Below are 15,729 nucleotides of genomic sequence, written 5' to 3'. Positions count from 1 at the left end.
AATAAAATATTTTATTATTCATGGAGTGTAGGCGGATAAGTAATACTATACTGTGCATGGGATACAGCAGCAGTGAGCTAAAAAGAAACCAGTACGTAACGATCATAAACTGTAGACTTTCAGGAAAAGAAGAGGAAGTTAGCAGCGTGTGCAGGATAATTAAAGACAAGAGATCTTACTATTCAGTTATAACAGATAGCAACACCATCCACTGGTTTAATGTAGCTAGCACATCATCATTCATCAAAGCATACCCTGTCGTAGTAAACAACACGTACACGAACATACTGCAGTTTCTAGAAAAAGACAGTACTGCTGCATATAGTAATAATGCTATAAATGGAAATGATGTGTCTGCAAGTGGTAATAGTGTAAGCAATCAGTCTGCAACAGGAAATGCTGCCATAAATGAGAATGCTGTGTCTACTAATGGCAATGCGTCTGCAAACAGCAACAATTCTGAAGGCGCATCGTACACTCTGAACAGCAAGTCCATTGTTCTCTTCAATGACCTGTACACAATCGTAGAAGTGCCAGGAAGCATCCTTCTTTACTCCCATGACGGCCAGCTCTCTTCTTCCATAGACACAGGAATAGATAGAGTCACTATGATATATCCCACGCTGTGCAACAAGTACCTGTTTATAGCCTTTGAAAAAGGAATGATCTCTCTGTACGATCTAACAAACAGTCAGTTCCTGTACAGAAAGAGACACCCTGTGGGAAGATCCTTCGTCTTTGGAAGCGTCTTTCAATATCTCAGATACTACTCGGTGGCAAAGAACACTCTCGCGATAGGAAGAGTCTCAGATGGACAGATTCTCATAGAGCTGTCGTATCCTGAAGAGATAACCAACGTGGCTACAGATGTTCTTAATAGACAAATAACTGTGTCCTCTGTCTCTGGCAAAATATTCTACAGCCGGCTGGACAATGAGCAGAGCGCGTTCACAGAATGTAAAGTTACGAACGACGAGATAAAAAGCGTATCTTTCTCGGTTTCTGGAAGGTATATTTTTGTTGCCTCTAATTTAAACATATTCATCATCGACAGCAAAGACGGAAAAATAATCAAAACTATTCTGAGCAACTCTCTAAATTATTTTTCCACTTTTACAAGCAGTAGTAATTTGCATTTAAAATAAAAAAATAATGAAAGAGTGTTTGCAGCTAAAGCTCTTAATAATAGGAGAAAGCAACGTAGGGAAGACCTCAATACTCCAGAGATTCATAGAAAACAGCTTCCACAAAACATTTTCAACCACCATAGGAATAGACTTCAGGTCGAAAACCATTTCAGTGGACAATGAAGACATAGAGCTACAAATATGGGACACCGCGGGACAGGAGAGATTCTTCTCAATTACCAAGAGCTACTACAGAGGGTCAGACGGGATATTCCTTACCTTTGACCTAACATCGGAGGACTCTTTCAAGGCTCTTCCAAAGTGGATATCAGAGGTGAAAGAAAAGCTGGAAGAAAAAGTCCCCATTTTCCTGTTAGGAAATAAAAAAGACCTTTTGGAAGACTCAGAGATAGACAAACTGTCCACAACGCAGTCGATAAAGAAAATATCAAAAGAGCTGTCCGTGCCCTGGTACATGACAAGCGCAAAGAGCGGAGAAAACATTGAGGAAATATTTAGAGACATGGCAAGGATCATCCTCAACAAGAGAGTAGTAAAGAAAAAGAGGAATGCGTACAAAATATCAAAAGAAAAAATAAGCAGCGCGTTCTGGTGCTTTAAATAAACAGTAATTTTATTCCATGCACTTTAGGCCATTTTCTGCTTTCCGCCAGGTGGCATCAGATGAGAGCAAAAGACGTGAGCTGTCTGCTTTCAAACAGTTTTTTTTACTTGTTTTTTTTTATTTATTGAAATTATTTTTGGTCCCCTGGGTAAATCTAACTTAGTTAGTCTTCATAAGTAATAAGCACATGGTTATCTGTGAGGCTACGTTCCAATGAAGTACATAAAGATTACTCTGGGTGAGTGAGGCGATCATTCGTATTCACTCAAAAGAGATAATAACATTTTATATTAATATCCTAGTCACAGACCAGCTACAAGCTAGTTGTAAAATTAGCCTAATAGATAGCTATAGTTTCATAGATAGCTGGAAAGAGACACTTAATTACACTACAAAGAGCAGTTAATATAAGGCTGTGCCAGTCTAATCATACAGCACATGCTACTCTATGTTTGTAAATTAAACACCTACTGTATATGCTACTTAGTGTGCATATAGCAATATATCCCTACCATATCCTGTGCTATTCGCATTAAGTATGCATCATAATGATCTGCAAAGTGCATCTTATCTTTATCTCTCGAGTTATAGCAAATATGAAGTATGAAGAGTCTTCTGATATGTACATAGGAGAGTATCTAGTCACCAGCGAAAACAGCTTAGACGATGAATTAGACAGCATAACAACTAAAATAGATATACACATAGAAGACGACAGCCTCCCTGGAATGTTCAGAAGAGCAACCAAATGCATAGAAAATGCAGATGCGCTCTCTCTGTACAGTTTGTCTACTGCGCTGCTGGGCTACACTCGCATAGTTATATCGGTGTACAATGTAAGCAAGGAGGAGTGTTCATTCCTGCACAAAACCCTGCACATTCTGAAAGAAAGACTGCCCATCCCCGTTGAAATAAGCCAAAATATGCTGTGCTGCACTCATTTAATCATAGCATCTAGCTCGCACAGAGAGTGCAAAGTGTCCTGTCCGTATCTACTCGGCATTCTGTTTGGCAAATCAATGGTTAACTTCAACTGGTACTTGTCTTTGTTCAGTGATGCCCTCAGCATAGAGACCGCCACCCTGTTGAACATAGTACGCTCGGAGATGGATATAACTGATGCTGCAGAGATGTCTTCTATCTACGGAATGCACGAAGGGTTCTTTAGTAATGTAAATATATCAGGGCAGATAGCAGAAAAAGAAAAGAGGCTGGTCTATCTCCTAAACGGAACAGCTGATAGAAAGAGCAAGAGACTTACAGTAAAAATAGACACACACGAAGAGCTTTTCTATCTAATCACATCGGACTCGAGCAAGCCCTGGTATCTATCCTTGTTTCCAGGAAGAAGCTGCATACATCGCATGAAGTAACTGACAGTTTAAACGATAATTGTAGCAAAAGTCAGCAACCCAAGAATAGATACTCATTCTATCTATGGAAACAGAATTGTATTATTTCGCTCTTTTTCTGTACGATTAAAAATAAATTAAAATGATGTTTATCTTAGCAAGTTAATTTTAAACAACTAGTGTTGTTATGAACTCGGAGAAAAGTAAAAGTGAGCACTAAAAATAAAAATGAAACTAAAGTGTATATTTTTTATTTTACTGCTGGCTCCAACATAAACACTTATCCTAGGATTATTGCATGTATTGTCGTCTTTTCTTTGAGGAAGAGAATGTTGTCGTTATAGACCACCTGTTCGTTCTTGCTGAAGCTTATCTCTTCGTACACGCTTTTTTTGGAGTATATCATTTTTACCTTATCTTTCAGTATTTTTATGATAATTGGGCGCAGCGTGATTGTGATTTCGCTCTTCACCATTCTGTTGATGTGCTCTTTTTTTTCTGCAGGCTCTTTGAGGATGGACTTGATAATCGACTTGATGTTCTTTCCAATTGGTATCTCTCTCAGCGTTTCATCAAATATCTGCATCTCTCCGAATGACGAAACCATGCACAGATAGCCGTTGAAAAAGAACGCTTTCTTTATCGTGCTTATCCTGCAGAAAGAGAGCAGCCCTTCGAACACTTTCTCTATTTCTTTGACTTTCTTGTAGTATAGCTGTATTAGCACAATGCTCAGAGTGTCAGCCACTGAATGGGGAATGCTTTTTGTTTTAATTAAAAAAACGAACAGATGGTTGGATATCTCCCACACCTTCTGCAGCTGGCAGTTGTTCATAATGGCAAATATTTTTATAACCCCTGTTTCTGTTATGACCAGCAGATGGTCGTTGCTCACATTGAAAAACAGAACGCCTTCTTTCAGATTTATCTTGTACGCATCTTTTCTGTTCTCGGGAGGAGAGAGTGCCCGATTGAACAGAGTAATCGGCGTGTTGTTTATTGTTGCGCTCCTAATGCTCTCCCATTTGTCGCTTCCTTTCTTCACTAAATACAGCTCTGAGTATATCCGGTCTTGTTTTTTCTCTGGAATGCTTTCTTCTTTTTCTTTTTTGTGTCTTCGCACTTCCTGTAGACCCTTTCTGAACTCCTCCTCGAGTCCCTTCAATATTTCTTCTCTCTGAATGTTCGATGATAAGTCGTCCAGTGCCTCCATCTGCACACTTTCTTTCCACTCTTCTGCTCCTTTGCTATTCATTTCCTCTTTTCTCGCTCTTTCTTTTATATTTTTGCCCTTCCATTGGCTGAATATAAAACGGTGTTCCATTGTTTATTTTAAAAACATGAGGACACGGGATAGAAAGTGCGAAGAGACAGAAGAAAGACACTTCTTCGTGAATGGGTCTTTAGAAAGAACACACAATAACCTAAAAGGCACAGTGAAGTATCCGAGGAACATCATATGCAACCAAAGATACTCTCTCTTTACATTCCTCCCAAAAGTATTTGCACAGCAGCTGAAACACTTTCTTAACGTTTTCTTTATTCTTGTAATGGTTATGCAGCTGTTCCCACCCGTCAGAGTGTCTCATCCGCTTACCTCCATCTTCCCCTGGACTCTTGTTCAGATCTTCGTATACATAAAAGAAGGCGTAGATGACTACAAAAGATACAGAAGAGATAGAGAAGCAAACGACAAACAGTGCACCAGATATACAGAAGGAGGGCCTGTAAGAGTGCCTGCGTCAGAGATAGCTACAGGCGATTTGATTATTGTAGGAAAAGACGAAAGAGTGCCCGCTGATGCAATTCTCCTGAAAACAGAAGACGACTCAGGATCCATCTTCGTACGCACAGACCAACTGGATGGAGAAACCGATTGGAAGATAAAAATGAGCCCGTCCGTCTTCCAAAACGCAACTTTTGATGAAATAGCAAAAAAATACTTTGAAATCGAAGCAGAGGCACCGAGTAAAGAGATATACTCGTTTTCAGGCAAGCTGTATGTAGACGGCATACAGTACACCGTGCACGAAGACAATATGCTGTGGATGAACATGGTTATAGCAAGCGGCACTTCGTTGTGTGTTGTAGTTTATACAGGAAAAGACACCAGAGCAGTTATGAACACAACCAGAGCGAGGAACAAGTCAGGGCGCATAGACACGGAGCTAAACTTCTACACAAAAATATTATGTACAGCTTCGTTCTCATTTGCTGTTCTGTTTACAGCCCTGCGAGGCACATACTCTCTGTGGTATATCACGCTGGTGAGGTTTATAATTATATTTTCCACCGTTATTCCGATTAGCTTACGAGTGAACATCGACTGGGCTCGGCTGGTCTACGCGAGAACAATGGAGAACGACGTAGACACATCAGTTGTCGTCAGAAACAGCAACATTCCAGAAGAGCTCGGGAGGATATCTTACATTCTAACGGATAAAACAGGAACACTAACTAAAAATGAGATGGAAATAAAGAAGATGCACACGGGAGACCTGTGCTATACGCCTGACTTTGTGCAGGAGATACGAGAGATAGTGCACAGCCCTAAATCACCGGCAGATCACTCGGCTAGAACTCTGCTGCTGGCTATGTGCTTATGCAATAATGTTATACCATACACCGAGAAAGAAAGCAACAAAAAAAATAACGATCTTATTGTCCAAAGCAGCCATATTAACAAGGAAGCAGATAAGAGCCTGGATGGAGCAAGCAGCTCAGGAAACACAAACAATAACAACTCGAATAGTGCAGAAAATATTACCGAGGATGGATATATCAGCAGTAATTTAAACAACATAGAAGATGCAGCTGAAAGTAATTATGTCAGCACTGGGAACAGAAATAACGAAGATTTTGTTCAGAATGAAAATAGCGCTAGAAACGAAGATAGCAGTGCAAATGGCGAGTCTGCAGCTGCTAATGATGAAGTGGGGTACATATCTTCATCGCCTGATGAGATCGCCATGGTCCAATGGGCATCTCGTGTCGGAATGACCCTCTGCGGCAGAGGCCCTGGGTGGGTGGAGGTGCAAGAGCTGGACAATGACCCGATTAGATACGAAGTGCTGCACTCAATACGGTTTACAAGCGAGAAAAAGTGCATGGGCGTAGTAATACGCTCTAAAGACTCAACGTATCTCTACATGAAAGGAGCAGACAGCGTAATGAAACACATGGTCACTGGAAGACTCTCAGGATGGATGGACGAAGAGGCAGAAGCAATGGCAAAAGAAGGACTCAGAACAATGGTGTTTGGAAGAAGACGCATATCAAATGAAGAAGCAGAAGAACTGATCCTATCGCAGCAGAATATGTCAGATGACCAGCAAAAAGGGCTAGACCTACTGGGAATAACAGGAGTAGAAGATAAGTTACAGGACGGCGTAAGAGTGTCTCTGGAGACCCTTAGGGACGCAGGCATTAAAGTGTGGATGCTCACAGGAGATAAGGTAGAAACAGCGAGGTGTATCGCCATATCCTCTAGACTGTTCCCCAGGTGCAGCACTATTCTTACAATTGCATCGATAAGAACAAGACAGGACGCAGACATAGCGCTAAAAAAAATACAGAGAGAAAGAGACTGTCTGATAATTGATGGAATGAGTTTGCAGGTGCTGATGGATATACACAGAAACGAGTTTATATTGGCGCTGATGAATATGACAGCTGTGGCCTACTGCAGATGCTCGCCAACCCAAAAGGCAGAAATAGCCAGAGCACTCTCAGACATATCGGGGGAAAGAGTGTGCTGCATAGGAGATGGAGGCAACGATGTAAGTATGATACAGCAGGCAGATGTGGGCATAGGAATAGTGGGAAAAGAGGGGCGGCAGGCATCACTTGCCGCTGACTTCAGCATCAATGAGTTTAAATCTTTGATCGATTTGATTTTGTGGCACGGGCGAAATTCGTACAAGAATACAGCAAAATTGGCACAGTTCATCATACACAGGGGGACTACGCTGGGAGTGGCACAGGGAATATTTTCGTCGCTGTTTAGCTTCTGTCCTATCTCCATATACCAGGGCAAGATATCGATAGGCTACGTGACATTCTACACTTTCTTGCCGGTGTTTAGCATTGTGCTATCCAAAGATATGGCTAAAAAAGTGTCCAGAAAGTTTCCTGAGCTGTACTCGGATATATCGAATGGAAGCGTTCTGAACGACACAACATTCAGCATGTGGATGTTCATGGGCTACTATCAGGGCGTGGTGATTATGGTTCTTACTTTGGTCTTCTTCGAGAATGCCCTGATACAGCTGGTCAGTATTACCTTTTCTTGTCTCGTGCTGAATGAGCTCCTGATGGTTTTTCTCTGTGTCAGCAGAGTTCACAAAGTTATGATAGTCGCGCAAAGTGTGTCTATTTTGATGTACTTAGTCAGTTTTAAAGTGCTGTCCGATGAAATATCCATTCCAAAAGAGTGGAGAAAGTTTTTAGTGCAGATCATTCTCGTAAATATGGTGGCTATACTTCCTGCTATTGTCCAGTGGGCGTGGAGGCTGTGGATGAACCCTCCGAGCTATAGAAAGATACAGGCAGCATACAGCTACTAGTAGGAAGAAGAGAAAGCAAGAAGAATAAAAAGTAAATCATTTGGTCTGGTTTTTCAATTTAAATCTAATCTTTTATTTTCCCATTCCGGCAATTCAGCTATTTCTGCGGTTTTTGCATCTGATCTAGCATCTGTTACATATACCTTTGTCTTATATACGCTGCTACATTCGGTCTTTCGTATATTATTATGTTCTTGCTTATTGACTTAAGCAAGTTCTCTGTGTATATTTTGTTGTTCCTTGTGAATCCGCTGAATATATACGTGTAGCTGTTGTATTTTAGCGATTTAAGCAGCTTATCTACTGAGCATATGCCCACTGTCCATTCGCTATTACTAAATCTGCTAGATCCTGCTATTCCGTTCGTAGATGATAGACACAGCGGATCCTTTTCGAAAGACACTCCGTCGATTAGTGAATATTTCTGATACTCCTTAAGATACCTGTCCTCCTGTGATGCGTCGCTGACTACCACGAGAATTCTTTCTTTTTTCTTTTTTATTTCTTTTATTCTCTCGTATATCAAGAGCATGTTCAAATGCTGCATCTCTGCATACGATACGTTGGGTATTTCCTGCACGATTATTCTGTTTGCATTCTTAAACTGTATCTTTTTATCGAGTGAGATGTGCAGAGGCGCACTTTCTTTTTCGTATTCTAAAATATACCCTGCTATCTTAGTTAGCGAGCTGTCTACTATCCACAGCTCATTTTCAGAGAACTTTCGAGCCGGCACAACCTCTATTCTACCGGAGAATGCATCTTTGTGTGCTATTTCTGTTGTGCTTTTTATTACCCCTGCCTTGTGGACTAGATAGCACTCTTTTGTCCTGTCTATCTTTGTTATTTTGAGTATCTTTCCATCTTTTCGGATTATTATGTATCCTGTGACAGGATAGCTGAAGGAAAGAGAGTGTTCATTCTGGGATATTTCGAGTGAGGGCAGCCCTATTGTTTTTGCTCCTCTCATTAGCTGTCTCCTTAGGAAAAGCGACTTGTAGACTTTTTCGTACTGCTGTTTGTACAGGAAGTATTCAGAGAGACCGTTCAACAGCCTTTCTATGTTGTCCAAAATGTATCTTTGGTCTATCCCCAGCGAGTATCCTTTTACCTGTCTCTTCTGCACGTACCTGTCAAGGAGTATTTTTATTTTCAGCTCTACCGTTACTTCTTCTTCGTTATTTTTATTTTTACTGTTATTTTTGCCACTTTTGATAATACTACTGATTCCTCCAAGAGTATCAATATTATTTACACCCAGGTCCTTTCTATCGTCTTTTCGCACTAGAATGTTCTTGTACTCGTCAGTTGCTGCAAGGTAAGATATTATTGTGCTCTCTTCTGGCATACCGTTCCATTCTTCGATTGTTGACTCGCTCAGGAAGTAGTGGCTAACTATTCTCCCTAGATCAGTCATTATCACTGTTTCACTGCTTTTCTCTCTCTTGCTCTCTCCCTGCTCTGTTTCTGCTGTGATAAAATCCAGCTCCTTCAGTCTGTTCAGCGAAAGAATAATGTAGTCTTCTACTGCTCTCGGGATATCTCCAGATAGCAAACCGTACTTCTCGGGAGACTTGCACATTCTCACAAACAAAAACGTGCATCTAAACCAATGCACAGCATCGCTGTGGTTCTTTATGTTTCTCAGGTAAATCTCTGCTGATATTCTATCTGGAAGACTTTTCAACAAGTCGCTTTCTATCGGGTCTTCTACACGAAGCATTCTAACGTATTTATGCAAGGAGGAGTGGTCTGTGATAAGCACACCTTCAGCCACTGTATCATACTGCGGTCTGCCTGCTCTTCCAAACATCTGCTGAATATTCAGTATATCTACATCCACATATCCTCCTTTCTCTACGACGTATATCTCAGTTCCAAACACAATAACCGTTCTAGCAGGCAAATTCACTCCCCAGGCCAGTGTAGACGTGCTTACCAGAATTCGCACTTTTCTGTTTCTGAACTTCTCTTCTGCAAACTGTCTTATCTCTCGAGGCAGTCCTGCATTGTGTATAAACACCCCCTTCCCATACACTTCCTTCATTTCTCCTGTTATTCCCATCTCTTCTGCTTCTTCTATTCTGTTTTCATCTGTTTCCAGGTCTTCTGAGAGGATATTTGCTACTGCCAGAGTGTTAGCTCGTGTGTGCACAAAGACAATCGCTTGATTGTGCGTGCCTAACACCTTCTCTATTTTTTCTTTTAAAATGTGGACCATTTTTTCTTTTGTGTCCATCCTCTTTATAAAGCTGCTGGCACCTGCATCCACGTTCTTTCTTGTGCCAACAATCGAATACGTTATGGGAACAGGTCTGTCGCCAGGCGTAAATATGTGTGTGTTCTGTGGCTTTACCATTAGAAAAGCAGATATGTCCTTCGGATTAGGCATAGTAGCTGATATCCCCACTAGTCTTGTATGTTTCTGATTTCTGCTGGATGACATCTTCAGCCGGCACACAATTCCCTCGATTGTTGGGCCTCTGCTGTCGTTTAATATGTGTATTTCATCAAACACCACAAGTGCGGTTTTTCTCAGGAGCTCTGATGACACTTTTCGTGTGCTCACATCGTACTTTTCAGGAGTGCATACTAGCACTGTGCTTTTCTCCATTTCTTCTCGGGTTAGCTCTGTGTCTCCAGTGCACTCGCTTACTAGCACAGGCAGTCTACTCCTTAGCTTGCATGTTATCTCAGCTGCCAGCGCCTTCATTGGTGCAATGTATATGATTTTCGCGGTTTTATCCTGTGACATTTGTTCCAGCTGTTTAACTATAGCTAGAATGGCTATATCTGTTTTTCCTGCTCCTGTGGGTGCTGATACCAAGACGTTCTCCGTGCTCTTGTATACACTATCTATGACAGCAGACTGCACTCTATTGAAATATTCATAATGTGTACTGAATATGTTTCTGTACGGTTTTGATATTATTTCAGTTGGCACCAGAGGAATTTCAGCAGAGGATGGAGCTGTCTCTAAAATGTATTCGTCATAGTACTCCGTGCAGTTTCTCTTGATGCGGGGCGCTAGCACTCTGTCCAGCTTTTCTTCTACGCTAATCACCCTGTGGCTCTGCTGTATTTTTTTTGCGCTTTGCACTTTCTTCTTCTGTTCTTCCAGAAGGAAGATAATGTCGCCTATTGATGCATCTCCCAGCAGGTCCAATAGGTCCTCCTGCGGTGTGGACGAGTTCATGGCTCTTTTGATGAGTGTTTCAGACTCTTCATTGGTTATTCCAAATAATCTGGACAGTTTTCCTACGATGGCCTCCATTGGATGAAAACAAAAAAAAGGATTTCTATTTCTGGCCCGCAGAATAATTCATCCATCAGAAGAAGAGAGACCAATAGAGAGGAAGAGATCTGGACTATAGAAGTATAAATAGAGGCTGTAAATCGAAGGTACAATGAAATTTATAAGAGTAGCAATAGCAGTAGCAGCTATAGTATCAGTACTCGCATACGTAAGAGCAGCATCAAACCCAAAGGAAGAAGGAGAAGGAGTAGATAGCGCCAATCCAAGCAGGAAATGCGAAAACAAGAACTGCAAGAACGCAAACTGTAAGTGTCCCCCAGGCCAGTGCAAATGTGGAAAAAACTACCAGTGCTCAGATGATAAGAAGAATGATGACAGCAAGAAGGATGAGAAGAAGAGTGACAAAAAGTAGCATATCTCAGCCACTGTGGCATAACACTGTCTGTTTATTAAGTAAATAAATAGCATATCCTAAGACCGTTTTCTTTTTGTTTTTTCGTCTGTTCTTCATTTATTCTCCTAGCAGTAAAGTGTATACTGCAGGTTAATATAAAATTTTGCAGCTATATTAGAGTATTTGTTGGCTATTGCCTAGTTTATTTCTGAATGTATACGAAAAATTAAATAAAAGTGTTCTTTATTTTTATTCTCTTGTGAATTGCAAAAGCATTCTGTTTTTATTTTTGGTACGTATTTCTTTTATTTGGCAATTTATTTATGTGTTTATTTTTATAGCAACAGGTACACTGCGATAAACACTCGGCAGACCACTAGGAAAATATCCTCTGATCTTTTGTATCTCTTGTTTATGTTGTATCTTATGTAGCTCGAGTAGTCGTCCATTGAATAAAATTTTTATGGAAGAAACTGTTAAATAGCTAAAATATTTTACTCTAGCTAACTCTCTTATTTTCCTCTTTCTGATGTGATTGCTACTTGGATTCTAATTGAGTGCTTGTTCTTGGATCATCACTATCCTGGTACAGCCAATGAATACATTTTTGATATCACAGAAAAAGTATAAATACGTCCCAAGAGCAAGAAAGCACAATGAGATTCATAAAAACAATAACACTTATTACTGCAATACTTGCTGTTCTGCTGATGCTGGGAAGAGTGTCAGCAGGCAGCCAGCCAAAGGCAATCAGCGCATACGGGTGCGGCAATGCAAACTGCAAGGACAAGAACTGTGCTTCATCCAATGTCTGCAACGATGCAAAGTGCACACCCGAGACATGCAGTAAAAAGGCAGGAGAGTGTGAAAATGGAGAAGACTGCACAGGAGATGACTGCAGCGGCAAAAACTGCAATGGAAAGAACTGCGAGAAGGGAAACTGCAACGGAAAAGAGTGCTGCAAATAGAGAGATAGAGTAAAAGTTCATTTAATTATTGAATTTGTGATTAAATAAACACTTTACACCAACTGTTTTTCTTTTGTTTTCAATCTATATACTTAGCAACAAACAGTAAGTTGTTGTTAATAGGCTGATCCATTCCAACTGGTTCTATCTTAGTTTATTTTTAGCTGGTAGTGAAAGTAAAATATTTTCCATCTTTTATTTTTAGACAATTTCTATTTTCATTTTACTTGTTCTTTCGCCTTCCAATATCCCACATATAACCATTCAATTTGCAGCAAATCACACATCTATACTTTTTACTCTCTTCCCGCTATCAGGCTGCTGCTCACACAGCAAGTACACTACCATCAATCTACACTCTGCACTCATTTCATAAACACAGAACAGCTACTAGTCAGTCTATCGTGTAGCTCACTCATAGCCCAGTACATACTTAATCCTTTCCTCTATTTCTGCTTCACTTGGCGTTGGCTTGTTAGTCACTGCATTGGATATAACAAACTCATTTGCCATTTTTTCTATTGTGTTGTCTACTCTCGTGTTCCACTCTTTTATTTCGCTCTCTTTTATCTCTGTGCTCTCCTGCATAAAGTACGTCTCGCACTCTGGGAGTATCTTGGTGGAGAGAAATATCTCGGGCAGCTGGAAATTAGCCACAGACGGAACCAGAGCCACTCTACCACACTCTTCGCTCTCCAGTATGGAGCACAGGAGCTCCGCCCGTCTTAGCACGTCTTTTTTATTCAGTATTTGCTTTAGTCTATCCATTTATTTTTTTATTTTTCTAACCCCAGATGACTAAAATAGATCGCAGAGAGAGAAGATACGAAGGAATGGCAGACGACTTGATAATCGTTAGCCAAGGAGTAATGTACGCAGAGTTAAATGACTTCTTCTCCAAATTCCTCAAAGACGATTCATACGCCGGAATGGACTACAAGCCATACAGCACGCCAATAGAAATAACTCTGAAGCTCGGAAAACCAGCAGGACTCCTCGAGAACAACAAGCTGAGAATAAAACAGCTCATTTCCCTGATACAGATGAGATTTGGCCTCGAGAAGGACTCTGTCTCCATCTTCATAGAGCAGGTGAAGAACAAGGCGCTCAACGCACAGATCCAGGCAGATTTCATTAGAGAAAAGATCAGCGCCGCCATCCCCGTTAGAAAGGCAGTGTCCAGCGCCATCAGAACCATCATGGAAGGAGGAGCAGGAGGTGTGCAGGTCGTCATTTCAGGAAAACTCAGAGGACAGAGAGCAAGAAGCTACAAAGTAACCGGAGGAATACTGATGCACTCAGGAAATGCAACAAAAGACTACGTAAAGAAAGGACAATCAAGCATTCTGCTGAAGCAGGGAGTGCTGGGAATCAAGGTAGCTATCACGCTGAACTACGACCCCACAGGAAAGACAGGAACACCAGTCCAGCACCCCAACAGAGTAACAATATTCTCCCCAGAAGAGCTCCATGAAATGAGAAAAGTAAAGACACCAAAGGCAAAGGTCTACGAACAAAACAAATAAATATAAGTTTATTTATTCATTGCTTCTCCAGAGTGTTTCCTGCTAGCTATCTTTTATTTCTACTTTTGTCAGTGGTCCAGCGGCTAGTTTCACTCTTATTTTCACTTCTCAAATGTTTCTTCTTCGCTTCCATCAGCTGATTCTTTAAATATTATCCATTGTCTAGTCTCATTCCTAGCTGCTTTATTTTCTATAAATAGCCATCTATTTCCTATAGCTGATTAACTAGCTGAATTTATCTGCTAGTTTAGGCACTCTGCTCTGCTACTCTTTTCTCCATCTGTTAATCTAGCTCTTCTGCTTTACTTCTCTCTACTCTATCTACCACTCTTAGCACTCTATCTATTATCTACCATCGATTATATCAGACTTAGCATCTTCTTTATATTATTCTGTGTAGGTGGTGTGATCCATGCATACCCGTTCATGGCGAATATGCTGATGGCATCTGTATCCAGCACGGGAGGATGCAAAAGATACTTCCTGCACTGCAGTATCCCTACTTTTATCACTGCTCCTCCCTTCAGCAGGCCCATTCCCTTGATTGCTTCTGTTTTGCAGGATATCACTGTTTCACTGTGCAAACTGTCATCCACCACTTGTGCAAGTATCGCATCTCCTATGTTCAAATTTATTCTGTTTCTTTTGGTGACGCTTGGGAAGTCCATGTAATTGATGATCGCATACGATGGCCCTCCTATATCTACCTTGTACGTTTCTTTCCCTTTCCCTTTGACTATTCCTATGACTATGTCGTCTAATAGGGGCGCGTACTTTGCTTGCTTGTAGTTCACCCAATAGTTGCTCTTGTCAAGTGATAGTAGCTCGCCAATAGACGAAGATGTGGCAGCTCTTCTGTTTCTGTTGCTGCTGTGCTCAGAGACCTTTGCGCCTATCGACATGTTTTGAAACTCTGCTTCAATTTCCTCCCCGGGGACTACGAACATTCGAAAGAATAAAATATTTCTGTTTATGTTTCATTTTACTTTGTTTACTATCGAAATGCACCGCAGCAGAGAAAAAGAAGAGACGAGGAGCAAAAAGACCTTTGATTCTGACAGGAGGCGCAAAGAGAAAAGCAGATGTGACAAAACAGAAAAGATGGGCGAAGTAAAGAAGGGAGACTTCTACAGGATACTGCAAAGCAACGGAAGAAGCGGAACAGGAAGGATAGTGGAAGTGGGCGATAGAGAGATAAAGCTAAGCGAGTACACAGACTCAGAGCACGCAGTGGCGTACGAGTATTCGATAAAGATAGAGAACATAAGAAGTATTGAGCCAATGGTTGCGTCGATAAGAAAGGAAAGCAGCAACACAAAGAACAATGTAGTAATAGTGACAATGACCACAGGAACCATGGGATACGGCGAGCTAGTTAAAGAGACAAGCGACGAGCTAACAATGACGAATTTCGTATTTTTCTCAGACGGATCTATTCCCTACGGGATAACAGTAAAAAAAGAGCTGGTGAGGGAGTTCCTGCGATTGAGCGCGCCCCTGAAGGAGGCAGAGGAAGAGTTCAAAACAGACGCAGAGATAGGAAGAAAGAAAAACGAACAAAAAGGACAAAAAAAAGAGATGGAGTCGTTCTACCAGAGCACAAAAGAGCCAGAGTACCAGCCAAAGGAAAAACAGGAAAAGTGGAACCAGTTTGCAGAAAATGAAAAACTTTTTGGGCTGAAGGCAACATTCGACGAGTCAATGTACACAACAGTGCTGGACAAAAACTCAAAAGAGTACAAAGAGTACGCGCAGGAAGCAGAGGATATCGCCAGAAGAATAGACAAGCCCGTCTCCTCGAATGCGCACCTGGAGGAAGAAAGAGGCAGAATAAGCGATAGGCCAGAAGACGAGAAATACAGCACGGCTGCTATAAGACAAAAACAGAAGAAAACCCAGCAGAGTAAGACAGCAGA

At 41.2% G+C, this 15,729-nt stretch overlaps 11 protein-coding genes across 11 annotated transcripts; 7 read left to right on the top strand and 4 right to left on the bottom strand.

The window, feature by feature from the left end:
• Nucleotides 1-20: 20 nt before the first annotated feature.
• NEMIN01_1135 (uncharacterized protein) lies at nucleotides 21-1,145 on the top strand (the record flags this gene model as incomplete). The annotated part of the gene is made up of 1 exon (XM_051477077.1): nucleotides 21-1,145. One exon carries the CDS (start codon nucleotides 21-23, stop codon nucleotides 1,143-1,145), a length of 1,125 nt encoding a protein of 374 aa, XP_051333037.1.
• Nucleotides 1,146-1,152: 7 nt separating this feature from the next.
• NEMIN01_1134 (uncharacterized protein) lies at nucleotides 1,153-1,752 on the top strand (the record flags this gene model as incomplete). The annotated part of the gene is made up of 1 exon (XM_051477076.1): nucleotides 1,153-1,752. The coding sequence occupies one exon, from the start codon at nucleotides 1,153-1,155 to the stop codon at nucleotides 1,750-1,752; it is 600 nt and encodes a 199-aa protein (XP_051333036.1).
• A 596-nt stretch (nucleotides 1,753-2,348) lies between these two features.
• On the top strand, nucleotides 2,349-3,125 carry NEMIN01_1133 (uncharacterized protein; the record flags this gene model as incomplete). Its single annotated transcript, XM_051477075.1, has 1 exon — nucleotides 2,349-3,125. The coding sequence occupies one exon, from the start codon at nucleotides 2,349-2,351 to the stop codon at nucleotides 3,123-3,125; it is 777 nt and encodes a 258-aa protein (XP_051333035.1).
• A 259-nt stretch (nucleotides 3,126-3,384) lies between these two features.
• Nucleotides 3,385-4,428, bottom strand: NEMIN01_1132 (uncharacterized protein; the record flags this gene model as incomplete). The annotated part of the gene is made up of 1 exon (XM_051477074.1): nucleotides 3,385-4,428. One exon carries the CDS (start codon nucleotides 4,426-4,428, stop codon nucleotides 3,385-3,387), a length of 1,044 nt encoding a protein of 347 aa, XP_051333034.1.
• Nucleotides 4,429-4,444: 16 nt separating this feature from the next.
• Nucleotides 4,445-7,669, top strand: NEMIN01_1131 (phospholipid-translocating ATPase; the record flags this gene model as incomplete). The annotated part of the gene is made up of 1 exon (XM_051477073.1): nucleotides 4,445-7,669. One exon carries the CDS (start codon nucleotides 4,445-4,447, stop codon nucleotides 7,667-7,669), a length of 3,225 nt encoding a protein of 1,074 aa, XP_051333033.1.
• A 133-nt stretch (nucleotides 7,670-7,802) lies between these two features.
• On the bottom strand, nucleotides 7,803-10,943 carry NEMIN01_1130 (activating signal cointegrator complex subunit 3; the record flags this gene model as incomplete). The annotated part of the gene is made up of 1 exon (XM_051477072.1): nucleotides 7,803-10,943. The coding sequence occupies one exon, from the start codon at nucleotides 10,941-10,943 to the stop codon at nucleotides 7,803-7,805; it is 3,141 nt and encodes a 1,046-aa protein (XP_051333032.1).
• Nucleotides 10,944-11,975: 1,032 nt separating this feature from the next.
• On the top strand, nucleotides 11,976-12,287 carry NEMIN01_1129 (uncharacterized protein; the record flags this gene model as incomplete). Its single annotated transcript, XM_051477071.1, has 1 exon — nucleotides 11,976-12,287. One exon carries the CDS (start codon nucleotides 11,976-11,978, stop codon nucleotides 12,285-12,287), a length of 312 nt encoding a protein of 103 aa, XP_051333031.1.
• Nucleotides 12,288-12,698: 411 nt separating this feature from the next.
• NEMIN01_1128 (uncharacterized protein) lies at nucleotides 12,699-13,055 on the bottom strand (the record flags this gene model as incomplete). Its single annotated transcript, XM_051477070.1, has 1 exon — nucleotides 12,699-13,055. One exon carries the CDS (start codon nucleotides 13,053-13,055, stop codon nucleotides 12,699-12,701), a length of 357 nt encoding a protein of 118 aa, XP_051333030.1.
• A 26-nt stretch (nucleotides 13,056-13,081) lies between these two features.
• NEMIN01_1127 (small subunit ribosomal protein S3e) lies at nucleotides 13,082-13,813 on the top strand (the record flags this gene model as incomplete). Its single annotated transcript, XM_051477069.1, has 1 exon — nucleotides 13,082-13,813. The coding sequence occupies one exon, from the start codon at nucleotides 13,082-13,084 to the stop codon at nucleotides 13,811-13,813; it is 732 nt and encodes a 243-aa protein (XP_051333029.1).
• A 359-nt stretch (nucleotides 13,814-14,172) lies between these two features.
• NEMIN01_1126 (exosome complex component RRP40) lies at nucleotides 14,173-14,760 on the bottom strand (the record flags this gene model as incomplete). Its single annotated transcript, XM_051477068.1, has 1 exon — nucleotides 14,173-14,760. The coding sequence occupies one exon, from the start codon at nucleotides 14,758-14,760 to the stop codon at nucleotides 14,173-14,175; it is 588 nt and encodes a 195-aa protein (XP_051333028.1).
• A 55-nt stretch (nucleotides 14,761-14,815) lies between these two features.
• Nucleotides 14,816-15,729, top strand: NEMIN01_1125 (uncharacterized protein; the record flags this gene model as incomplete). Its single annotated transcript, XM_051477067.1, has 1 exon — nucleotides 14,816-15,729. A coding segment is annotated over one exon (914 nt), but the record flags the coding sequence as incomplete, so codon positions are not given.

The sequence above is a fragment of the Nematocida minor genome, assembly GCF_024244105.1.
Source record: "Nematocida minor strain JUm1510 chromosome Unknown 7880, whole genome shotgun sequence".
Classification (NCBI taxonomy): Eukaryota; Fungi; Microsporidia; genus Nematocida; species Nematocida minor.
The sequence above is the reverse complement of the archived record's forward strand: the minus strand, read 5'-3'. Positions and strand labels throughout refer to the sequence as shown.